The sequence below is a fragment of the Ursus americanus genome, chromosome 2, assembly GCF_024610735.1.
Source record: "Ursus americanus isolate L20-20 chromosome 2, mUrsAme1.1.p, whole genome shotgun sequence".
In the NCBI taxonomy this organism is placed as follows: Eukaryota; Metazoa; Chordata; class Mammalia; order Carnivora; family Ursidae; genus Ursus; species Ursus americanus.
Genome location: NC_142128.1, coordinates 85,317,782 through 85,343,718, shown reverse-complemented (window position 1 = coordinate 85,343,718; position 25,937 = coordinate 85,317,782). Strand labels below are relative to the sequence as shown.

At 39.5% G+C, this 25,937-nt stretch overlaps 2 protein-coding genes across 8 annotated transcripts in view; one reads left to right on the top strand and one right to left on the bottom strand.

The window, feature by feature from the left end:
* Positions 1 to 23,807, bottom strand: part of SWT1 (SWT1 RNA endoribonuclease homolog) — a 108,743-nt gene extending 84,936 nt beyond the window's left edge. The window contains exons 1-9 of one of the 3 annotated variants that reach the window (XR_015722731.1): positions 23,352 to 23,807; positions 20,087 to 20,176; positions 17,538 to 17,618; positions 15,030 to 15,088; positions 8,871 to 9,600; positions 4,282 to 4,341; positions 2,915 to 3,044; positions 1,626 to 1,727; positions 538 to 726 (exon numbers count right to left, since the gene is read on the bottom strand). Coding sequence is in view for 2 of the 3 variants with exons in the window: in XM_045811495.2 (XP_045667451.2) it covers positions 538 to 726; positions 1,626 to 1,727; positions 2,915 to 3,044; positions 4,282 to 4,341; positions 8,871 to 9,600; positions 15,030 to 15,088; positions 17,538 to 17,618; positions 20,087 to 20,167 (1,432 nt within the window). In the remaining variant the exon portion in view is untranslated. The remainder of the gene's footprint in view (positions 1 to 537; positions 727 to 1,625; positions 1,728 to 2,914; positions 3,045 to 4,281; positions 4,342 to 8,870; positions 9,601 to 15,029; positions 15,089 to 17,537; positions 17,619 to 20,086; positions 20,177 to 23,351) is intronic. The other 2 variants (XM_045811495.2, XM_087858416.1) reach the window with 2 other exon arrangements.
* Positions 23,808 to 23,916: 109 nt separating this feature from the next.
* Positions 23,917 to 25,937, top strand: part of TRMT1L (tRNA methyltransferase 1L) — a 45,219-nt gene continuing 43,198 nt past the window's right edge. For 4 of the 5 annotated variants that reach the window (XM_045811498.2, XM_045811499.2, XM_045811500.2 and 1 more), the window contains exon 1: positions 23,917 to 24,157. In XM_045811498.2, coding sequence (XP_045667454.1) covers positions 23,917 to 24,157 — 241 coding nt within the window. Of the gene's footprint in view, positions 24,159 to 25,532; positions 25,677 to 25,937 lie in introns of all 5 variants that reach the window. The other variant, XM_087858446.1, reaches the window with a different exon arrangement.

Below are 25,937 nucleotides of genomic sequence, written 5' to 3'. Positions count from 1 at the left end.
TCCTCACTCAACAATGGTATTAAAAAAAAAAGGGGGGGGCGCCTGGGTGGCACAGCGGTTAAGCGTCTGCCTTCGGCTCAGGGCGTGGTCCCGGTGTTAAGGGATCGGGCCCCACATCAGGCTCCTCCGCTATGAGCCTGCTTCTTCCTCTCCCACTCCCCCTGCTTGTGTTCCCTCTCTCGCTGGCTGTCTCTATCTCTGTCAAATAAATAAATAAAATATTTAAAAAAATAAATTAAAAAAATAAAAAATAAAAAATAAAAAGAAAAGAAACCAAAGTACTATAATAAAGCAAACTACACATACAGAACTATACATCAATATCTGTTAAAAAGAGACATACCCTAAGAAGGTCTAGAAGCAGAAAAATAAAAATTCAAGAACGCCTGAACCCAGCCTAATAGAATATCCCTAACCATCACTACGTCCGGCCTTTTCACATTCCAATGATTATAAATTCTTTAAGTTTTGCACCCCCAATATGAGTCAGCACCTGAACAAATCTTAATCAGAAACACCTGAGAGAACAATACTTACAAAGTTTTTGAGAGGCAAGCTGTAGTGACTGACCCCATAGCTTTCTATCTTGATTTTTGAGACCATCGTTGATGAAATGAACTGCAGGCACAGCTTTGTGCTGGGCATGTTTTAGCAGTTTTCCTGCCTTCATACGATCTAGCTCTTGTATAACCACCCAGGGAATTATTAACACAAGTCTGTCAAAGCCTGAAAAATAAAAAAGATTTCTTAGAAGTCAACAAATACTTATTGAGCTACTAAGAACTGCTGTAGGAGCACTGGAAGTTTTAAAGTAAGGAATTCAGGGGCCCCTGGGTGGTGCAGTCGTTAAGCGTCTGCCTTCGGCTCAGGGCGTGATCCCGGAGATCTGGGATCAAGCCCCGCATCAGGCTCCTCCGCTGGAAGCCTGCTTCCTCCTCTCCCACTCTCCCTGCCTGTGCTCCCTCTCTCGCTGGCTGTCTCTCTCTGTCAAATAAATAAATAAAATCTTTTTAAAAATTAAAAAATAAAAAAAAATAAAGTAAGAAATTCACAGTCTAAATGAAGATTAAATTCAGTCTAAATGAAGAGATTAAATTAAATGAAGAGATTAATTACCATTAAAAATGGTAATTAAAAACAGACGTAAGTATGGGGCGCCTGGCTGGCGCAGTAGGTTAAGCGTCTGACTCTTGGTTTCAGCTCAGGTCGTGATCTCAGGGTCGGGAATCGATCCCCATGTCCAGCTCTGAGCTCGGAGTCAGTTTAGGACTCTCTCTCCCTCTGCACCTGCTCCCTGAGAACACGCTCTCTCTCCCTTTCTCTCTCTCAAATAAATAAATCTTTAAAAGAAAACAAAAACAAAACAGATGTGAGTATCAAATGAATGTTACAAAAACAGATACTGTAGGAGATCAAAGAAGAGTAACTTTGGATTGTTAGGTTGACCTGTGAAGGCACCTTTTTTTTTTAAACTTATGCTGATTATTAACATATATTTTAAGATATATAATACTTCATAACATATCTAAATGGAAATGTATTTGTGGGGGAAAAAACACCCTATATCATTGTTAATATAAAATATCAACTCAAATAAGAAAATCAAAATCATGCTTTATAAATACCTGGAATTTCTGTTGTCTTCAAAATTCTAACAAAATTGAGGTGATTCATCAAAATATTTGTGTCAATAACAATTAGAAGCTTTTTATCCAAAGCAGTATTTGCTAGAGAAAAAGAGCAGAGTTAAGATTTCATGACACTTGATAACAGACTTGTATAACTAAAATTTCGATATCATAGAACTTTGATGGTATTCTTAAGAGAAGGCAGTCCTTTAAAAGACAACAAAAACAAAATGTGTTCACTCTAATCTTTAAAAGAACAGTAATCAATGTTTAATTATCTACCAGTAAAATATCATGAATTGTTTCAGTGGACTTTAAATCATAAACTAATTTGCTCCAGTAGTAACTATGTTTGCCAAACCTTGTTCTGCATCACGAGTAGTAGTACACTTAGGATTTATAAGCTAATTTTAATACACTGTGAGTGAAATACAATTGAAAAGACAAATATGTGTAAATGAAAGAAAACAGGTAACACCGTTATTATTTCACAGGGCCATTGCGAGGATCAGGTAAGTTAATGCACAGGAAAACACTTAATAAATTGAAAAGTGCAATGTGAATGTAATGTAGCATTACAGTTTTATAAATACAATTCAAAATCGTATGCTAACAGACTTTGGATAATATCTATCCCCTTCTCTGAGTGGGAAGAATGATCAAAACTTTACTACCTAAATAAGAAATCCATGAATATAATACCTTGAGCAATCTGCCTTATTTCTTTAAGTTTTTATTTAAATTCCAGTTAGCTAACATACGACGGTATAATATCAGTTTCAGGGGTAGAATTTAGTGATTCATCACTTACATACAACGCCTAGTACTCATCACTACAAGGGCCCTCCTTAACCCATCACCCATTTAACCCATCCCCGTGCCCCCCTGCCCACCTCCCCTCCAATAAGCCTCAATTTGTTCTCTATTACTGATCAGTGCTTTACATAGTTGAAATTGTCAGAAGTTATAATTAAGGGCAAGAATATAAGATAACTCTGATAGTTGATAGCAGAATAAAAGATAACCCTGATTACTGACCCCTGGCAAAAAGAGAAAAGGAAAATATGTCTAGCTGCCTAATATGTGTGATGTATAAAACAAATGATGATAACACAAATGTTAGACCTGACTCCTGTAGCTAGAGGACATATACCATACCTTATTTTTTTCAAGTGAGCACATTTTAACATTTTTCATCTAAGTATTGTAAAAATTGAATGTTGGCTCATTAACTCCTGAGAAAGCATAGGAAATCATAAACAGCATCATCTACAGATAGAGTGTACCAGCAGAGGAATGTACGTCATCTTCCACCAAGTCAATCTCCATGCTCGTTAACTCCCCGGAAGATAAAACCACTGGTAAATCCATACTTTTTCCCACACGTGCAGCATGGAGCTCTTCTACTATCTGCATCTAAATTATAAAAGACCCACAGGAAAATATTTTGAATTATCTACTTGCAGGTTAATAAGATTAGAAAGCAATTAATTCTAGTAAATTCACTTAAGATGAGATGGTTTGTGGGAAAAAAATCACAAAAACATGGAGGCAGCACAGTGAAAGAATACAGATTTATAAACATACACAGCGTTTTAAAACTAGCTCTTCTCTTACTACCTCTGTAACCTTAGACAAGGAAATTATTTAACTACCTTGGGTCTCCTTTGTTCATCTACAAAATAGGAATGTTAAATATCTACTTCTTGTTAGTATTTTTGTGAGGATTAAATGAAATAATATGAAGTTTCCTGCACAGAGCCTAGTAAATAGACCTTCAAAATAAGTTCATTCTCATCCCATTTTCACTTCAATGTACTCTGGGAGCCAACTATCTTTTCATCTGGAAGATAAGCCTCCTCTTGAGATTTCTAAGATTGTTCATGAGCCATCAAAAACTAAAATCCAGACTTAAAGACGCTTTTCACTTCAGGGAAGTAGCTCCCTGATGTATTTTGAGATGAAGAATTGTACATATAATCTAGCTTTGGAGCAGGGGTGAGGAATCTTTCTTCTATCAAGGAGTACTGACCCGCAGGACAGAAAAATACAAGTGACTATCGCAAATAAAAAACAATCAATATGGTTTTAAAGTCTTCTTTAAATAGAAAACTGCAGTGTTTCAAGAATCTACTTTTAATTTAGCACCAAGAAACACAAAAGTCTATGCAATAATTCCATGAGGGTCAATCAGGAGATTCTAACTGGGAAATGAAGCAACAGGTAAAAAAAATATATAAATAAATAGGCAATCACTCTCATTTTCACTGAATAACACCTTCATCTTACTGCTGATCAGAAAAATGAGGCCAAAAGATTAATATCATACTGAATTTTGGTAAGCCTAGGCCTAAGCATGCAAAAGTATGATAACATTAAATCAGGACTCGTGTAATTTGTAGGCTATAGGCTCCATGCTCTTTATTCAAAACACTTTAGAGCTTATCAGACACAAAGACAAAAAGGTAATCAATTAAATGTAAGTATTTTTCCAACTAGTTTTTCATAACTTCGTAAAACTTACACATTGATTTGAGATATCACTGTTATTTTCAAATTACCAAGGTTTTTATAGTTATTATTTTTCATTAATATAGGAACTGTTTGACTTAATTTCATTGAAATATTCAAAGTAAATAAGTATATCAGTAACCTCTTGGTCTGTATCTTGAATACTTTCAAGTGATGCTGAAGAACATGGAGCTTCAAAACTCTGAAATGAAAAGTAATTTTATTAGTTAAGAATGAAGCATATTACCTAGATTAGGGTTTTCAACCTTGGTACTACTGACATTTGGCATTGGATAATTCTCTGTTTTAGGCGCTATGATGAGCATAATGTTGTTTGACAGTATCCCTTGCCTCTACCCAATAGATGCCAGTAGCACTACTCCCTCCCAATCAAAAATGTCTCCATCAAGTCAACAGCCAAATGCCCCCTTTGGGGCAATTGCCCCTAGATGAGAAACTGCCCCTAAAATAGACAAGCCTCATTCTATTAAGTCAATGAAACAAAGCAGAAAGTCTTTTTTTTTTTCCTTCGGATTTTATTTATTTATTTGACAGAGAGACAGCCAGCGAGAGAGGGAACACAAGGAGGGAGAGTGGGAGAGGAAGAAGCAGGCTCCTAGCGGAGGAGCCTGATGTGGGGCTCGATCCCGGAACGCCAGGATCACGCCCTGAGTGAAGGCAGATGCTTAACGACTGAGCCACGCAGGCACCCCAGGCAGAAAGTCTTTAAAGTTTACTCATTCATATATACATTCCTGAAAATACTCATGTTCTAAGAATAGAACTACATGCCACCCTGAGAAACAGAAAGAACCATGGCCAAGGTAAACAAGCTGGCCTTCAGTGGCGGGAATTTTTCACTCAGAAGTAGCTGACCCATTTCTAAAAGTGACATGACAAAAAAAGGGAACCTGAAGATCAGGAGATGGCTGAAGGCGGAAAGCTGAAAACTGCATAGCTGTATTCTACATGAGGGCCAGAGGTTTGTGTTTTAATTTTCTCTTTTAGCAGAGGTTGAAAATCTCTCTAATTCCAAGTTTTCTTTGGCACTTTTGCTAAGCAGATGAGACTTAACCAACCCTCTGTACAGGTAATAGGGAACTCAACAAAAGCCACTACTGAACCATATCATTGTCTAAGAATTCTCCAACATAACACCAAACTCACATGTATTTTACAGGCAGTTATATATGGTATAAATTACATACTCTCTTCAGACAAGTGTATCGTACGTTGCTTTACTGGGAATTTGGCTGCCATCCTAACTTCCCAACAGCAGCCTCGCATGGTATATGTAACACCATGTACATCACACACACAGGTTTACTGTCCCATGACCTTGGATTTTACAATCCTTTCTCCCTCTGACTTTAAATCTCACCAGATCCTTAAGGCTCTCTCCAACTAAGAAGTGCCAAACAAGCTAGAGATTATTATCAGAATTTCCTGCAACTCCTGATATTTGAAGTCTTGCTATTTGTTTACTTAGGTCATTACTACCCTTCACTCTCTTTGACCACAGGCCACTTCCAGGGACTTCAATAAATTTTCTATCACTCTTCCAAACCAGGAAAGTTCATGCCAATTGTTCCTGAAGACGTCTCCCTATTAAAAAAGAAAGTCTCAGCAGGCATTTAACTGTTTCCCTCCTCTTACCATGCTTTAGCAAGTAAATGACTGGGATACAGCCTTCCCTGGGGATGGCAAACGGGAGTATCAATAATGAGAGTGACAATGGTTTTCTCTACTGGAGTGATTCTGACCTGAAAACCAGATTCCGCTTCCCTGATTATGTTTCAATGGCTTTCCATACCATCTGCAGGATGCAAGATAAAACAAAACAAAACCTTTCCCATGGGATACAAAGTAACCCATTGTCTGAACCCTGGCTTCCTCTCCCACTTCCTCTCCTATACATAGATTTCCTACACATCTCAACTCTAGTCATACTGAACAACTTAAGGGCCCACGTACACTCTTGTCATGCAACCTCATGGCTGTACCATTACGACGCTGGCCCTCTATCCTAGTAGGACTCTTTATTCCTTGCTCTACACACCCTTCACCACCAAGCTCAAGAATCTCCACCTTGGTGAGCCTTTCCTGAACTCACCCCCAAGCTTCTATTAACTCTAATATTATTTCACTAAATTACAACTGTATTTGTCTACTAATCTGCCTCCCTGGGAACTTCCCAAGGGTAAAGATCATCTTATTCATCTCTAAATCCATAGAACCTAGAAATGTACCTAATACATAACAGGTAGCTTTAATTAATGTTTGATAAACTGTTGAATTGCTACCTCATAGGCCTGTAAGGATTAAGTGGGATGCTGTTTATGAAAGTGTCCTATAAACCATAAAACTTTAGAACACTAGTTTGCAATGGTGAGGGGAGGGTGCAAAACAAAGGGGTCTCCATCAAAGGGCTATAAAACTTAAGAAACAAAAGAAGCTCTTTTCTCTTAGGAAAGCATAACTGAATTACTAAATAACAGGATTGCCAAATTCAGAAAATAACAATTATTTCCTTGTAAAGTACACTCATCATTTTAGGAAGATAATTTATCTATTGAGGAACTTGTGAAGAAAACAACAAACATAATATTAAGAAGATTAGCTACCGTCAATAATATGCTAAAGAGAATATATTCAAGATAAGAACAATATTTACTTGCTGCTCCTGTGACTTTAAGTAATGACTTTAAGTCTGATAAGACTGCTATCAAAGGAACAGCTGATAGAGTTTTAATTCCAATAACTAGAAAGTAATCATGTAAAAAATTGCTTCTTTTACAACTTAATATTCATGCTATGTACCTCTTTTGATTTATGTGGTAATTCTATTTAGAGACTAAAAGAAACTATAAGGTAGGCAAGCCTGGGTGGCTCAGTTGGTTAGGCATCTGCCTTTGGCTCAGGTCATGACCCTGGGGCCCTGGGATCAAGCCCCACATCGGGCTCTCTGCAGTGGGGGGCCTGCTTCTCCCTCGGCCTGCCGCTCCCCCTGCTTGTGCTCTCTCAGTCTGTCAAATAAATAAATAAAAAAACCTTAAAAAAAAAAAAAAGAAACGGTAAGGTATACTGCTGGGGATTGCTCACACTGTTCTTTAGACGCACAGTACGGGGAACAAACATCACGCAATGTCACACAGATTTCAATGAACATACTCCCAACTTCAAATTTCGTTCTCATATTTTACGCTAGAGAGCTGGTTATAACACTAGAAAACTGGAGCATTCCTTTAAGAAAGCAATGAAAAGAACAAACTCAATTATTTTCTTCTTTGGACTCCTTCAAGTTCACCGAACGAAAAGTACTCTCTCCAGCTCTTCCAGCCTTCCTAGTTATAATCCCTCTGTTTTTCCTAAGGAGTATCTTATACTGCAGTCTATAGTGTTCATTCCTAAAAGGAGATAGGCTCGACCAGCCCTGGTTTTTTCCTTAAGATTTTATTTATTTTAGAGAGAGAGAGCACAAGCCGTGGGGGAGGAGTGAAGGGGGAGAGACAAGCCGACTCTGCACTGAGCGCAGAGTCCAATGCAGGGCTCAATCCCATGACCCTGAAATCATAACCTAGGCCGGAATCAAGAGTCAGCCGTTTGGGGCGCCTGGGTGGCTCAGTCGTTGGACGTCTGCCTTCGGCTCAGAGCGTGATCCCAGTGTTCTGGGATCGAGCCCCACATCAGGCTCCTCCCCTGGGAGCCTGCCTCTTCCTCTCCCACTCCCCCTGCTTGTGTTCCCTCTCTCACTGGCTGTCTCTCTCTCTGTCAAATAAATAAATAAAATCTTAAAAAAAAAAAAAAAAGAGTCGGCCGCTTACCGGACTGAGCCACCCAGGTGCCCCCCAACCAGCCCTGTTTAAAAGCAGTCTGTAAATTTCAGTCTGTCCGAAGTTCTGAAGTTCCAAAGGTTCTAAAGTTCTCTTAAAGGTAAATAATGTTATTTGCCACACAAACAAGGCTATAGAGATGAGGTTCTCAAATTCGTCCACACATGCTGATTTATTACACAACTTAAAAGCAAAAGAGATGTGCCAAGCTTTCCAACCTGGATTTCTGTATATGTAGTCCCTTTGCCGGGAACATCCCTGCTTCTCCCCACACCCCCGACCCCCCCACCCCCGCCGGCCTTCACCTGAGTAACTCCTTTTCATTCTTTAGCTCTCAGGTTCAATGATACCCCCTCCAGTAAACCTTTCTTAAGGATTCCGTCTACAGTGTACCAAAGCTGTTATTCCCGTCTCTGTCTTCTCCTGTTAAGTGATAAGTACTTATAGACTTATGGTGATGGATTGCCTGTGTGTCTCCTCACATGAAGAAGTCTCTGGAGGAAAACACCATGAATGCAGTGCCTGGCATACAGTGGCACTCCAAAAATAATTGTTAAAGGAATAGGTATTCACAGAATACTGACCCCTGGATGTTCTATAGTACCCAGGGTTACAGAGGAGACTAAGAAACAGTCACAGTGCTTTTCTGAAAGGACTGTCTGTAACTGCTTCTTTCCACCTTTTCACACATCACCTTCTATCATGGAACCTTAATACTTGCCAGGATAGCTTCCTAAGGAGGCTGGAATTAAAGAGGTAAGATAAAGGAACTAACACATAGCTTCCTGCCTAAACTGAATCAGCTCTCTGTGATTGTTATTGATAATAGAAACAACTCAAACCCGACCCTATTAAAATTCTTTCCTAAAACGTATCTTCTCATTTTGCACCACCTTACCTGGATTAGGTTTTCCCTGGAACTTGAATCACTCTCTTGATGCTCATGATGGTTTTTTCCTTTGCACTCATGAACAGCCTGCTTAGACGTAGGATCTGAAAATAAACGTTCACTTTTGTGCCTGATCAAATTTAATGAAACTTGGGAGCCTTCCAGGCCTTCTTTTTTCTCCTGCTTAGTCTTTGACTTGTTAGACTCTAAAGTGAAGACATTTTCTTCTACAAGCTTCTGGACGGTATCACGGGATTTTACTGGGATTTTGAAACTGATCTTCCTTCTTCTAGATTCAAGGGGTTCCTTAATTATCTTGTTGGAATTATAATCCTGAGAAAAATGAATTCTCTTGCATTTCTCCAAAACACATTTTTCAGAACTATCCCTAAATTTCTTGTGCTTTTTTTCCTTGAGTTCTTTCACCTTCTCCCTCTGAGCGAGTACATGAGGCCATTGTTTTTCACTTGCCGGGACTTCAGTTTTAGGTTTTACATATTTGGCCATCTTAGGACTGCTAAGGTTTTTAATTCCATGGTCAGGCTTACTCCTAACATTTCTCAATTTAATATCTTTAAAATCTACACATTTACTTAGATCCTTTTTAGTTCCGTGTGAAGAACTCTGTGAAATAATTTGATTAGCATTTGAATATGATGCTTCTGGGAGTTTAACAGGGCCTTGGGATGAAGAACTGATTTTTGGTCTCCTTCCTGGAGGGTCAGTTTCTATATTCAATCTGTAAAGCAGCACAAAAACCCAAGTTACACTGCAATTATACGTAATTATACATAATGTTGCACTGTATTATTTCAGTTAGGAAATGACAGAACTGGTCTGATACACACTTCATAAAAAGAAATGGCTACGTTAAGAAACAAGTGAAAGAATTATAAATGGTGTTGGCATAACTGGTCCATTTGGACAAAAACCAAATTTATAGCTTTATATAATACCAGGCAACATGAATTCCGTATAGATTAAATACTTAAGTACAAAATAATTACCATAATTGCTACACTTCATATTAATCCCTTAAAAACCATAGGGGAAAAAAGGAATATTTATCTTATTTCTTGATAGAGAGCTTCCTAAACTTAAGAGCGGTGGGAAAAAATCACAAAGGAAAATAATAAATGTAAATGACTATTTATGGGGAGCCTGGATGGCTCAGCTGGAAGAGCATGTGACTCTTGACCTTGGGGTCATGAGTTTGAACCCCACATTGGGTATAGGGATTACTTAAATAATAAAGTTTTAATAATAAATCTATAAATGACTATTTACTTTAAATCTTTAGCATATTAAAAAATAATAAAATTTTTAAAACTGGAAGCCAGTATTTGTTATTTATGTAACAGCTTATTAGCCTTAGTAAATGAAAAGCTCATCAAAAAGTACTAACTCGGGCAGGGCACCTGGGTGGCTCAGTCAGTTAAGCGTCTGCCTTCGGCTCAGGTCATGATCCAGGAGTCTCGGGATCAAGCCCCACATTGGGCTCTCTGCTCAGCGGGGAGTTTGCTTCTCCCTCTGCCCCTCACCCGACTTGTGCGCTCTCTCTCTTTCTCTCTCAAATAAATAAATAAAACCTTAAAAAAAAAAGTACTGACTCTAGAATAGGACATAAACAGAAAATTACTAATGAGAAAAAGGGATTGGCTAATAGATATTTGGGGGGGAAAGTTTGACTTCCCTAGTAATCACGGACATTCTAATTATAACAGCATACCATTTTCTTCTATCAAATTAGCAAAGATTTTAAAATAATATTAAATACTGGCAAGGGGTTGAAAAATGGACCCTCTCATGTTAGATATGCAAAATGATATAAGAGTTCCACAAAGGTGGGGAGCCTGGGTGGCTCGGTTGATGAAGTGCCTCACTCTTGATTTCAGCTCAGGTCATGATCTCAGGGTGGTGAGATCGAGCCCCACATCAGACTCAGCGTGGAGCCTGCTTACAATTTTCTCTCCCCCCTCTCCCTCTGCCCCTCCCCCCACCCCACCACCCAGCTTGCACTCTTTCTCTCAAAAAAAAAAAAAAAAGAGTTCAAAAAGGAATTTGATAATATAATTAAGAATTCTAAAAATGTTCATATTCTTTGACCTCCTAGTAATTTCCATTTTAGAAATCTATACCAAGGTGAAAAAAATTAAAAATGTACTAAAATCCTTTTTAAAATTCAGGATTATTTATAATAGCAAAAAGTAAGGTAACAGGGTAAATATTAAAATTTTGGAAATGACTAAGAAATATGCCATTCTACCAAATATGACTGAATACCAAATTCATTTTAAATGATGTTTATGAAAGTTTTCAATGATCTAACAAAACATATTGATATAATAGTAAGCAAAACTCAAGCAGGACACAAATCTGCATCTATAATGTGGTCTCAACAATTTAAATAAATACAGGAAAAAGTCGAGAAAGAAATATGCTAAAATGTTAGAAGTAGCAATAGCTACAGGTGATATTTTCCTGCTTCATAAACGTAGATATTACTTTGTAGTCAGAAAGAAAAGTGAAAAAATTGCAATGAAACACAATGTGTTAGTTTATATGAATAAATCCTGGAGTGCCTTCTAAGTGCCTGTCACTCTGCTGGGCCCTGGAGAGGCCATGGAGGACACATCCAATAGAGTTCTGACCCCCAATTAGCTTACAGTCTGGAGGGGGGAGAAAGAGACAGTAAACAGCTGATTTCTCAAATAATTATGTAAGAGCAAACTATAAACACCTCACAGTTTTTATAGGAGTTTCACCTGAGTCTTCATCGGATTTTATTTTCTTTCTATCTCTGCCTACAAAAAGACCGCCCATCATTATTTATCTGTTAGTAAATAATGATAAAATAAAACTTGAAATTTTAATAGGACTTTGGCTTCTAATAGTATACCATGTTTAAGATGTCAAATGCATTAAAGAAAAACCAGGAGAACACCACACAAAACATAACTCAAAAATTTTAATGGGACCCTGTAGTCCTCTGAGCATTTTCATATTCCTTTTTTTTTTAAAAGATTTTATTTATTTATTTTTGAGAGGGAGAGAGCGCACAGAGAGGGGGTGGGGGGCGGTGGTGAGGGGCAGATGGAGAAGCAGACTCCCCGTTGAGCAGGGAGCCTGACGCGGGGTTCGATCTCAGGACTCTGGGATCACGACCTGAGCCGAAGGCAGACGCTTAACTGACTGAGCCACCTAGGCTCCCCTTCATATTCCTTTTTATTTGTTCTTCACAGCAACCCTGTGCTGCATATTTTATAGCCGTCGAACCACCATGGTCTATATGTTCATAATTAATGAAAACTCAACAATATCTTTTAAAAGACAAAATTAAATCTTAAAACTACCTCTTATCAACAAGTCTTGCAAAATGCTAGATTGTGATAATGTAGTTTTATATTTGCAACCCAAAATACTAAAGTTCTGACATCTTTTTAGATATAAGATACGGAGCAAATACTCATTTTTTTAAATACTTGTCTTTTATGAATGACTTAGTATAAAATCAATATTCAGCTGAAGTTGAAACACCAACCTAGATGAACTCTTGTCATATAAAAATAAGTGTGAAATTTTGACAAAACTTTATTACTATACTTAGACTATGTAAAAATTTAGTAGCCATTTTAAAATAATGACATCCTTCAGAAACAATTTCTCAACACTATCAGCTGTTAGACTGCTCTGTGGGTCATCATAACATACACTCAGGATACTGAATTGCATACTCACTTTCAAACTTAGCTCAACTGAAGAATAAATTACTTTTTGGCTAATTCTGCCAAAAATGGGTATTACTGGTAGCAATGTTGCCATCTATCTAATATAAACTGATTGAGGCAAAATTTCTCACCTCTTCAATTCCTGGGCTTAAAAAGATTTGGTCAACAGTGATGATGCAACTTAGTGAAGAAATCCCACAGACTGAACGTGCACTGCTCAGAGAAATGCTTTCTGAATATTTTCAAAAGCAGACTTAAGATTGTTGCCCTTAATTTAAGAAACAAAGCAGGTGAACGTAGGGAAAGGGAAGGAAAAATAAAACAAGATGAAATCAGAGAGGGAGATAAACCCTAAGAGTCTCTTAACTATAGGAAACAAACTGAGGGTTGCGGAGGGGATGTGGGTGGAGCGATGGAGTAACTGGGTGATGGGTATTAAGGAGGGCACTTGATGTAATGAGCACTGGGTGTTATATGCAACTGATGAATTGCTGAACTCTATCTCTGAAACTAATATTACACTATATGTTAATTAACTGATTGTAAACTTAAAAAAAAGATTGTTGCCCTTGCTGAGATTTTCATTGCTAATACATCTGTATGTACTCAAACCATGGATCAAGAATTGTGGTAATGGAACAATGTAAGTGGCTTTCAGGATGACAAAATTCTGATTTTTCAGAATTCAGAATTCTTAGCTTTCACTGCACACCAATTTTGGGACCTTCCCTATAACTGAATAGTGAGATTTTCACAGAAGATGCCATATACCATAAAGAAATACTTACAACCTTGAGGCAAATAAGTTTACTTCTCCAATGAATAAAGAACAACAGCAAATGAACCACATTCTCTGCAGGCAACCAATGTTGCAACCTTGGAATAGTTTAGGTCCTATCCTCAAAATAATTCAATAATATTGTTTCTTCTTCCTCCCAAAGACTATGTGGACAAGTCTAGGGGAGTAGTATACATAGATCAGAAGTCTACTCATGCTCTTATACATACATATAAAATCAAGGGCTAGAAAATGTGCCCTTAATAAGGCTAAAGGTAACTAGTGAAAAACCACGCAGTGTTTTAGAACTTAAAAACAACAACAACAACAACTAAGATAAAAGGCATTAAAAATCCATTTCAAAAAGTTTAAAAGTAATAGTCAATGTAATGTAAAATTTATAACAGAATATACATTTCAACAGATAATAATATAGGAGCAAAGTATCACAAAGAAAGAAGAGGAGACAATTTAAAAAAAACTGAAGAAAAAGCCAGGGGCAAGCGGAATTTTTTGTTTTTAGCAAACATTAACTAAGCTTGTCTGGGAAGCAGAACTTTTATGTATCTATTTAATTTAATTAATCTATTAATTTAATCTTTATCATTTTCCCATAGCTTCTTACTTTTAGAGAATCTATGATCGCATCAACTTTTATCATACATTATACTTTTATCCTTATTTACCTCATTAGTGGCAAGAACTGCCTACACCACAAAGTTCTCTGAAATTTTATCCAAAGAACACAGAAATTAAAGAAAATTAATCTCCACTATTCCTACCATTATTCTCCGAGTTCTCTGGCTGTAGCCATATCCTATTTAAATAACACAGTTTTAAAATCATAACAATTCAACAAGCGACATATTCTCTTCACAGGTAATATATAACTTATCTTTAATTTATAACATTTTTTTTTAAGATTTTATGTATTTATTTGATAGAGAGCAGGAATGCACAAGCAGGGGGAGTGGCAGAGGGAGAAGGAGAAGCAGGCTCCCCACTGAGCAGAGAGCCCAATGCGGGGCTCAATCCCAGCATGCTGGGATCATGACCTGAGCCGAAGGCAGTTGCTTAATCAACTGAGCCACCCAGGCACCCCTAATTTATAACATTTCTAAACCAGCCACATAACTTCTTCTATTACACTATGTAACAAAGTTATGTATCTCATAAGGATCTATCAAAATCTAATCACCGGAGATAAAAATCTGCATTTTACTTGAAAGTGTCATTTACATAACACAAAACTGGGACGGACTTTTTATTTCACTCAACTTTTTATTAAATCTACACTAATATTTAAAAAATTCAATAATCAGGGGCGTCTCGGTGTCAGTCTGTTAAATGTCTGCCTTTGGTTCAGGTCATGGTCCCGGGGTCCTGGGATGGAGCCCCAAGTCGGGCTCCCTGCTCAACACGGAGTCTGCATCACCCTCTGCCTCTACCCCTCCCCTCTCTTGCTGTGTCTCTCCCTCTCTCAAATATATAAATAAAATCTTCCAAAAAAGTCAATAATCATAACCTGTGCTACAGCTATAAATATTGGCATACAAATCAGTACTAATCACAATAAATAAAAAATTCTGCAAATCAAAATATTTAGTCTTACAATTCTAAGCCCCTAAAAGTAAAAGATATCAACAAAAAGGAGTATTTTACCTTTTCAGTTCTTGTCTTCTTTTTACATCACAGTACGGAATGTCTGAATGATCTGATTTCTGAAAGAAAAAAGAACGTATCATTTAGGAAATAGAAATTGTGCACTGACACTATAGTTACAGGAGAAAGAGACTGGGAGGCAATATTTTTTTCCGTATCTATGTGTTAGTGAGTAGGTTGACACAATAATTTATTTAATCTTTCCAATAATCCTATGAGGCAGGTATTATCATCATCCCCATTTTACAGATAAAGTACTTGAGGCTCCAATAGAGAAAATACCTTACTCAACATTACAGAGCAAGTCAGCAGCAGAGCAAGGACTGAAACAAGCTTTACCTACTGTCTCTACTCTACCAGTCTGTCCCTCCACGTGCTCTAAGCACAAGAGAAGTAAGAGAGAAACAGCATATGGCTCCTGTCCTGAAGACTTTAAAGAATAGAGAGAAGAAGGATATGTACAAATAGTCTAATGAAAGGACACACCTAAGTGTCAAAGCAGAAGAATATACAGTAAGTTGTAAAAGAGTTCAAAACATCAAGCACCAGAAGTTGGAAAATATTTAGGAGAAGAGGTGGACAAAATACATGCTTAAGATTGAATATAGATTGAATGAAGATTAACGAATTAAAGAAAAAGGTTTTCTCAGCTAAGAAAGCTCAGGCATTCTAAGAAGCTGGAGATGACTGGTGTAAATTCAGCAGAGAGAAAATAAACCAGCCTAGTTAGAAGCAGAAGGGCTGTTTTAAGGAAGAAAAAACAAAACTGGCTAGTTAAGGTGTGACCAAATTTAAGAGGGTCAGGAATGACAAATGAAAAAAAGTGATTTTTCAACAGAGGAGTATTATATTGAAAGCTGTGTTTTAAGAAAGTTAATATAGAAACAATAAATTGAAACAGCAGTGTCATTATACAAAAACAAATTCTTAAAAACAGAATTCTGCATTTACACCATTTTCACAACTACTTTCTCTTATTACCCACGACCATGTAGCTATTCCAACATACACCTAACTACAATTTGAATGTCCTGAGTACTTCACCAACCACCCATGCATTTAATGTCTTTGTAATTATTTGCATGACTCTGGACTTGGCTCTGTTGCTGTAAACAATTTTGTGTCCCTGGACAAGTCACTTAACCTCCTGGATCTCAATTTCTGAGTCTGAAAACACAAACACGTATCTGCCTCGGCTACCTCCAAAGGATATTATAAAGCCAAATATAATCATATATGGGAAAAGACTTAAAAACTCTTTTAATATTTGCCAATGACATATCAGATAAAGGGCTAATATCCAAGATCTATAAAGAACTTATCAAACTCAACACCCAAAAAACAAATAATCCAGTCAAGATATGGGCAGAAGACATGAACAGACATTTCTCCAAAGAAGACATACAAATGGCCAACAGACATATGAAAAAATGGTCAACATCACTCGGCATCAAGGAAACAACAAATCAAAACCACAGTGAATACCACCTCACAGAAGGCTAAAAGTAACAAGGCAGGAAACAACAGATCTTGGCAAGGATGCGGAGAAAGGGGAAACCTCCTACAGTGTTGATAGGAATACAAACTGGTGCAGTCACTCTGGAAAACAGTATAGAGGTTCCTCAAAAAGTTGAAAATAGAGCTACCCTACCACCCAGAAATTGAACTACTAATTACAAAGATTAAAATGTAGTGATCGGAAGGGTCACCTGCACCCCAATGTTCACAGCAGCAATGTCCACAATAGCCAAACTGTGGAGGGAGCCCAGATGTCCAACGACAGATGAATGGATAAAGAAGATGTGGTGTGTGTGTGTACACACACACACACACACACACTGGAATATTACTCAACCATCAAAAAAGGATGAATATTTACCATTTATTTCGATGTGGATGGAACTGGAGGGTATCATGCTGAGCGAAATACGTCAATCAAAGAAAGGAAGTTATCATATGGTTTCACTCATATGTGGAATATAAAAAATAGTGCAAAGGATCATAGGGGAAGGGAGGGGAAACTGAATGGGAAGAAGTCAGAGAGAGAGACAAACCATGAGAAACTCTTAACTATAGGAAACAAACAGAGGGTTGCTGGAGGACAGGTGGATGCAGGGATAGGGTAATTGGGTGATGGGCATTATGGGGGGCATGGGATGTGATGAGCATTGGGTGTTATATGAAACTGATGAATTACTGAACTCTACATCTGAAGCTAATGATGTACTGTATGTTGGCTAATTGATAAAAAACTCTCTTAATTATATCCATATTGTCTAACCCCGCATGATAGGGTCTATCAGCACAAAGAAATAACTTGATAAATGCTTTTTGGTGAGTAGGAGGAAGAAACACTGGTTTTCTTTTTATTGGCTATCACAAAGTATAAAACAAAGAAAAAGTAAGTGGAAAAGTAGTGGGGGGATTTATATCATAAACCTTCTAATTACATACTAAAACGTTAATATAAATGATGTCTAGGGTTAGTTACAGTACACGAACACTCACCAGTTTTCTCTTCTCTGATGAAACAGACCTTACACAGCAAGCTGAACTTGTTGAACTTGAAGTTTTTTTCTCTGTCTTATCCTAAGAATGCCATTTGGAAAAAAGGAAAAAGCACAAAATAAAGCACAGTGTAAGACAGCATTACTTAATCATTGTTATTATAACCAACATTCCTTCTACGTTCACAATAAACTTCAGGGGGAAAAATGTTTAAAGGCACACAAACTTTGGTAAGGGGGAAGGAAACTCAACTAGAAGGAAGATTCGAATAGAAATCAGAAGATCTAGGTGCTCTTGAATTAGAGATGAGATGGGACACAGGTGCGACAGCAGAAGGCCAGCTGACAGCTCAGATAAAGGTGTTGAGAGGAAGCATTGCCATGGTGGGATTCAGTCTTCTACAAAGCAAAACCATATATCCAGTCATTTCCCAGGGGATCCAAAATTCAGTAGACCCAGGACAAACATATTTTGAGGATCTACCATGTACCAAAGACATTCTAGACAGTGGGGACAAATTAGTGAAAAAAACAAAATCTCTGCCCTCATGAAGGTTAAAATTTTGGGCAGGAATTTACAAATAAACAAGTAATATATTTAGTGTGTCAGACGATGCACTGAAAAAAAAAATAAAGCAGAGAAAGAAGGCAGGAAGGGCTGGGAGGTGGGCGTGGAGGTAGCTGCAATTTTTAAACAGGGTAGTCAGAAAAGGCCCCACTGATATGCTGACATCTGACTGGAAACCCCAAGGAGTGAAGAAGCAGCCATGTGGATATCTAGGGAAAGAGTTCGTTCAAGGGCAAAGCCCCTGAAGCAGGAATGTGCCTGGACTGCTGGAATAGTAGCAAGGAACCACAAAATGGAGAAAGCAATGGGAGAATGAGAGGGAGGCCAGATGGGGAGGCTCAGTTGTTTTGTTGGCCCCACTGAGGACTTCAGCTGTTACTCTGGGTGAAGAGGGTAACCATCAGATAGTACTGAGCAGAGGAGTGACATGCTCTGACTTACATTTTAATAGGAACATTCTGGGGGCTTGTTGAGAAGAGAACAATGGGAGGCAAAGGTGGAAGCAGGGAGATAAATTTGAAACTATTGGAACAATCTTGGGAAGCAAGCTGATTGTCTGGACTGTGGTGATAGTAGAGGAGGTAGTCAGACCCTATATTATTAAGAGAAAGCTGATAGAATTTTCTGATAGACTCGATGCACATTGGGAATGCCAACAAGGATTTGGGCCCAACCAAATGAAAGAATGGAATGGCAACTTCTAAATTGTGTAAATGAAGTTGGGCACTTGAAAAGCTGTGGTTTAGGATGAGGAGGAATCAGCAAAGGACACTTAGAAGCAGTCACCAATGTAAAGGAAAACCAGGAGAATACGGTAAGTGAAGAAAATGTTTCAAGGAGAAGTTGGAATTGACTATGTCAAGTACTGCTGATGGGTCAAGTCAGACGAAGTCTGAAAATTGACCAATGGATTTAGCAACATGGAACCACTGCTGGCCTTGATGAAAGCATATCTGAAGAAGGTGATGGCCTGAAAAAGTCTGATTCAAGTAGATTAAGAGAGAATAGGAGGAGAATTGCAAATGGCATGCTAATTATTAGTGCCAAATTGGGAAATATATAAATCAAAGACACCATGGTACTGTATGACCCCCTTTCCAATTATCCCTACACCTGGAAGGCCAAATTAGTTATCAGAAAGTTAGTAAGCAAAGAACAAACACCAAAAAGTGTAATGATCCCTAGAATACTTTATCCGGATATGGATAAAGCCTTATGAACTCATCTGCTACCACAGAAATCACTTCTGTAGGGAATATTCACCTTTGCTCGACTTTAGTGTCTCATCTTGGATGGTGTTACAGCATGAACATTGTCTAATTCTGATGATGCACTATGCAGACTATTCATAGAGTTTATAATAAAACTAACTGCAGGGGGACTTTTGTTTGTTTTGGTTACATCAGTCATGTTGCATTCTTGCTTCCTGGAGACAACACTCAGCTCAATTAATAGAATATCCGAAATTTCATCCAGTAAAATACTCTTTAAGGCAGTGTGTGGAGAGTAACAGAGAAAGGAACATGGTGAGCATGCATTCCCTACCCTTAGCCTCCCCGAAAAGGATAGCCCATTCTGACTGATGAGCATATAACTTTATTCAATGCTCAGTAAACGACAAAGGCGATGTGCAAAAAGATCTAATGGTGAGTTACTTCTATGTAAAGGAGAATCTGGGGGGGCCTAGAGTCCAGTCAGGAATGCCTCGGCAAATTACTTACCTCTCTAAGCCTCAGTTCTGGCATTTGTATAATTGGGATAATAATAGTACCTACCTCATACAGTTGTGAGGAATCAAAATAATGCAAGTAAAGAATGGGGGAGGGGGGGAAAGAACGGGAAAAACAAATTACTTCTCCCAGGGTCAGAAGGGCAAAACAAAACATTTACATGTCTCGCTTTAACACTGAGGTGTTTTTTTCATTACACAAAAATGAACTGCAAAGAAAGGCATCTTTGGATCCGTAAATCAAAATTCTTACTTCTACGTCAAAGTTGGGTGATGCAGTGGTGACTTTTCTCCGAGATTTTTCTTTTTCGCCACAAGATTCTTTGTTGGACATTTTGAAAAGCTAAAATAAAAAACACATTAGGTGTTTTTTGTTTTAACCACCACCACAACAAAACACACTAGAAATTCATCTTCTCTCAGTTTTATAAAGACTGAAATTTCACAAAATGATTTCCATCTTCTAATCATTCCCAAGACAACAGGATTCTCTCATTATTCCACTTTATTTCACTTACAGTCTCCCTCATAATGATCTCCTCCTTTCCTTCAATTTCATCTACCACCTTTTTAGGAATGACCTCTCAAAACTGTGCCTTTAGCCCTGACCTTCTCTCTCAAGCTTCAGAAAACCATTTTCAACTGCCTACAGGGCTACTGTATTTTGCCCAACCTATGCCTCAAAACCAGTTAGTTCTAAGTCTTCATTTTCCTGACACACCCTCCATTCAACTTAGTGTGTACCAGAACCACCCTGTGCTGGAATTGAAAGGCCAGAGAATGGGAACCTCATCAGGTCTGCTGGGACGGGAAGATATAAAAGGAGTCTAGCAGCAAAGCCCAAAGGACAGTTTAGTGCTGATAGTGACACACGTGGAAACAACTGAAGTGAGAAAGGCTGGAAAGCAGGCAATTGCAAGTACTCACCAAATCAAACTTTTAGAATGATTCGATGAATATAAAGAGAAAGAAGAAAATTTTTAAAATTTTTTTAAAGATTTTATTTATTTGACAGAAAGTGCACAAGCAGGGACTGAGCAGCAGAGGGAGAGGGAGAAGCAGGCTCTCCACTGAGCAGGGAGCCCGATGTGGGGCTCGATCCCAGGACCCTGAGATCATGACCTGAGCCAAACGCAGATGCTTAACTGACTGAACCACCCAGGTGCCCCTTAAATGAACTGTTTAGAGGCAAAGGACTACTTATGTTAACTTTTACAATTTAAACCGATCCACGTTCATCTTATGTTACTTTGAATACAAAATAAGGCTAAATTTAAACCTCTTGCCCATAAGTCACTACAGATAGTGGACTATCAAAGGAAAAACACATATATGTTTACTATGACAAATGTTTTATACTTATAATACTGTGAAATTCGTGTTGATTTATGAAAATCAAAATATAAACTCAAAGGGGAGACTTCCTGTGCTGGCCAGACTCCAAAATGGTTCCTGATGATCTCTGTTGCCTGGTCATTACACTCTTATGTACTTCTCTCACAGTAAATACAGCTGGCCTGTGACACCAATAGGAATTGCTATATGGCAGTATGTGGCTAGGTCATATAAGACACTGTGCCTTGTGTTTTTCTCTTACTCTAGGGAAAGCCAGCCACCATATCATGAGGACAATCAAGCAGCCCATGGAGCAGCCCACCAGTGAAGAACTGAAGCCCATTACCAAAAAAGAACCAACTGCCAGGCATGTGAGCGGGCCAGCTTTGAAGCTAATCCTGCAGCCCTAATCAAGCCTTTGAGTGGAAGCAACCCCGAATGATATCTTCACTGCAACCTCATGAGACTCAGAACCCAGTACACCCAGAAAGCCACTTCTGAATTCCTGACACACAGAAACTGGGAGGTAATCTTTATTGTTGTTTTAAACCATTAAGTTTTAGGATAACTTAGGCAGCAATAGATGAGTAATACAGTCACTTAATATAATTCTTCAAACTTTGAAGATTCCTTTTTTTAGGATGTCTCAAGAGCACAGACCATGCTTAGAAATTCTTATTAAAATTCCCATAGAATCCACATGCTAAAATCTAACCCTTTTCATCTTCTGGTTTCCAGCTAGTGTTAAATAATGAGACTGATACACTGAATCAACCTTTCAATTAACTATCTAGCCTGTTGGAAATAAAAAAAAAAATCAATGATGCTTGGATGATGCGCAAATACAATTAGCCACTACTCATTCCCATAAATTATAACGTGTTATTTTCCCATTTTTAATTGACTGTTAAGAGCAGTGAGATATACGTTCAGGAAACCTAGTTAAAAGTTGGGGTGAGGGTGCGCCTAGGTGGCTGGGTGGGTTGAGCATGGCACTCTTGGTTTCTGCTGGGGTCCTAATCTCGGGGAGGTGGGATCAGCTCCGCCTCCAACTCAGCGCTTGTCCAGGAGAGTCGCTTGGGATTCTTTCTCTCTCCTTCTCCCTCTGTCCCTCCAACCCCCCACTCGCGTGCTCTCTCTTAAAATAAAAAACTAAATCTTTTTTTTTTTTTTAAGTTGAGTTTGAAGGCATTATGAGGACTTTAGAACTATAACTCACTAGGGAAGGAGGGGGAGAAAAAGCCTCCAGATACACTTCCTAACTACTGGGGGGTCGGGAAGGGGCAACTAAATTCTGTTACACTTTCAAAGTGCCAAATAATCACACTTGCTCTCACCTGGGCTCCGAAACAGGTAGGAAATAAATAGACCAAGGAGATAGGTAGGCATTAAGTATCTGCTTTATTAACTAGGAAAACCCAACTGGAAGCGTGAGTCTCCCAAGACTAAAACGGGCTTCCCTCTCCTTCCCTGATGCCTGTAACATTCGGACCAGTCCCGGAAAGAAAGAACAGCCAGAAAACTCATGTTTTCCTCTGACAGCGCCAGGGGCATGAATGCGTGAGGCCGGAGAGTAAAGGGGGGGAAAGTACGCGGACCAGAGGACTCACTGGCAGACGCCGTGTGCAATCTGAATCCCATCAGTCAGGTGCCGCAAAGCTCCACACACTCAGAGCTCTGGTTATTAAGTCTAACTATAAGTGTAGCGTGCGCGCACAAACACAAACTCTTCTCTACCCACAGGACCCCTAAACCACAGAGCAGTGCTGATGATAATAGGAATACGTAGGTTAAAGCAAAAAAAAAAAAAAAAAAAAGACAAAAGGAAAAGTGTTCAGGTCACGGTGTGGATGAGGGTGCGAAAGTAAGCGAAGACCCCGATTCCAAATCAACCAGACTAGCAGGGAAGCTCGTTAGCTGCTTGTAAGCCGGGGCGGCCCAGGCGCTCCGCAGGAACAAACCAGACTCTCCCTCTGACCGAGGGGCAACTTCAGAAGCAGACCCCACCAGAACCACACCCTTCACTGAGCTGACTCAACCCCGGATCCGCCTACAGAGTCGCTCCGCCCAGGTTCGAGGAGCCTCCGGAATCCTCCGACCCGCTGGCCACCCGCTAGGGTACCGGAGGGAGAGAGGTGGGAACCTGCCCAGCTAAACGTCAACTAGCGCCCCAGTTACCTTACCAGCGCCCGCAGCGGTGGCGACTCCGGAGGTCCAGGCCAAGAAAAAAGGTCCCCCCTGGACCCGATGCTCGCTGGGAAATGTAGTTCTGCACTCGGACCCACCCTAGCACTCCAGCGCTCCGAGCGTTTGTTTAGCTTTGCATTTACTTCCACCAAGGACTTGGAACTCCGGTTCCGCCCCAGCTGGCGCGCTGCACCCTGGGTATTGTAGTCTTGATTCGCTTCCTTGGTTGACGGCTGGAACGGAGACGCACCGTGGAAGCAGAACTCTCTTACCTCATTGGACGCCGTCCCCGATACGTTTCTGCGCAGGCTGTGGTGGCGTCGTAACGCCTCGGGGAAAGGGAAGCGGACGCGGCCGCGAATCGCTGCCTCTGGCTTTTTATTTTTCTGCTGACAGGATTTGGTCACTGGTTCTTCATCTTTTGTCTGTTGCACGCATCCAGCCCTTCCCATTTGCTTTCCCACTCCTCGGATCCAGCCCTCTGGGCATTCACGCCAGTTCTCTCACCCCGCCGTGAGCCCCTCCTGGTCCCCGGGCGGGCCTGGCACGGAGGCGGTAACTATGGAGAATATGGCGGAGGAGGAGCTGCTACCCCAGGAGAAGGAGGAGGTGGAGGTGGCCCAGGTCCAGGTCCCGACCCCGGCCCCGGACTCGGCTCGGGTCCCAGCTCCGGCCCCGGATTCGGCCCCGGCCCCGGACTCGGCTCCGACTCCGGCCTCGGCTCCAGCCCCAGCCCCTGCCCTGGCCCAGGTTCCGGCCCTGTCCCCGTCCCTAGCCTCTGCCCCTGACGAGGCTGAAAGCAGTAAGTGCAGGAGGCCTAGATCTTTCTGCCGCAAGGGAAGCGAGGAAGTGCGCTTTGCTGGGGAGTAGGGGAGGCCCTTCTTCACTGGGATGGTTTTTATGGGAAAAGGCAGATTTAGGGATGTGGGGGGAGGAAGGAGGGACCCGTGTAGTGGGTAAAGCGGGTACAAAATGGGTGAAGGCATCGCCACAAACCTCGAGGACATCATGGTGAAGGATTTGTGAAGGCCAGGAGTGCTGCAGATAAAAGGAAATAATGAGGTTGAGGGCTTTTTCGTTAAAGGGGGTCTTTTTCTGCTACGAAAATTGGAAGTTACACTAATTTGGTAGTTTCACTCTCAGCCCCGTCTGCCATGGTTAACTGAGTCCTTCAAAATGTGACATAGTAACCGAGGCAGCCTGTTTACTGTAATAGATCCTAGCTGCCAAGATTTAGAAACCATTGCTATCAACTAGTTACGTTCGATATACACAAATAGATGGGTGTTTCTTACTAATTTTCTTTAGAAGCTTGCCTCCAAAAAGAATTTGAGGCTGATAAGTAGTTTAAGAAAGGGCCGACTAAATTATGGATGTCTTCCCTCAGTCATAAATACCAATTGAGTTTTGCACTCTGTTCCATCAGACGTGGACTGTTGAAAATTAATAGCCCGTATTATTGTGCTAATGTATGTGCTTGCATGTTTTCTAAGTCGTGATTTATTGGATCATAAAGAGAAACACTTCAGAATCTTCTGAACACTTTTAGATGTAAAGCCTAAAAGTTTTTTAAAAAATTATTTTGTGGTCCGTAAATTGACCCTTAGGCTCTTTCTGAATTATAACAAAATAAATTCATTTTCTTTCCTTACTTCTAGGACAGTTGCGAATTTAATATTTATACAACACTTGAGTAGTTGTAGTCTAATAGATTTACTTTGCAATTTTAAAACCACGTAAAAATTGTTACAGATTAAAGAGTAAAGACAAAGACAGCGTGCCTCAGGTAGGCCACTCTTCCTCATGTAAGATCAGAGCTAGTAGGTGCAAAATAAGGACAATTGTTTCTTCACCCACAACTACAGTTATGGAGGTGGTACACTCTCCTGAGTAAGTAGCCTCCCTTCCTCACTTCTAGATTGGATTTGTTTTTATTAATCAGAATTGGTTCAGCAGCTTTAGGGAATGCATGCTTTCTCCACCTCCCCCCCACCCCCAGCAAGAATGTTAAACATAGTTTGGGAAGATAAATGTTCCAAAATTTAGAGGTATGTAATTTGAAGAATGTATGATGTTTGAGAAACCTGAAAAATTCATTACTGGGGCAAATATGTAATGATTGGGAAGTCTGAAATGCATTAGAAATATATATTAATCGCATTTTGAAAATTTTTATATGGTCTAGTTAGTCCTTTGAAATCAGTCTTAACTAGGCAAGATGAAGATGGCATATCTGAAATAGAACTGAAAAATGAGGAAAAAGTATCAGGAGAAGTTGTAAAAGAACCTCCTAGCATCTTGGATTCCTCTGAATTAATAAGAGATTTACATATTGACTTCAGGATTATTAGTGTGTTACAAAAAGTTTGATTTAGTACAGATTGTCTGATATCTACTATCTTAAACCAGAAAGTGAGGTATACATACATAGGATTTTCATTGTTCTCACTTACCAGGCCTCTATCTCTTATTTTGTACAACTTAGAATGATTTCAATAAGCACAGGTTTATATAGTACTATGTAATTTCACATACACAGACCTTTGAACTTTGGAAGACTTTATGATTGCCGAATCAAAGGA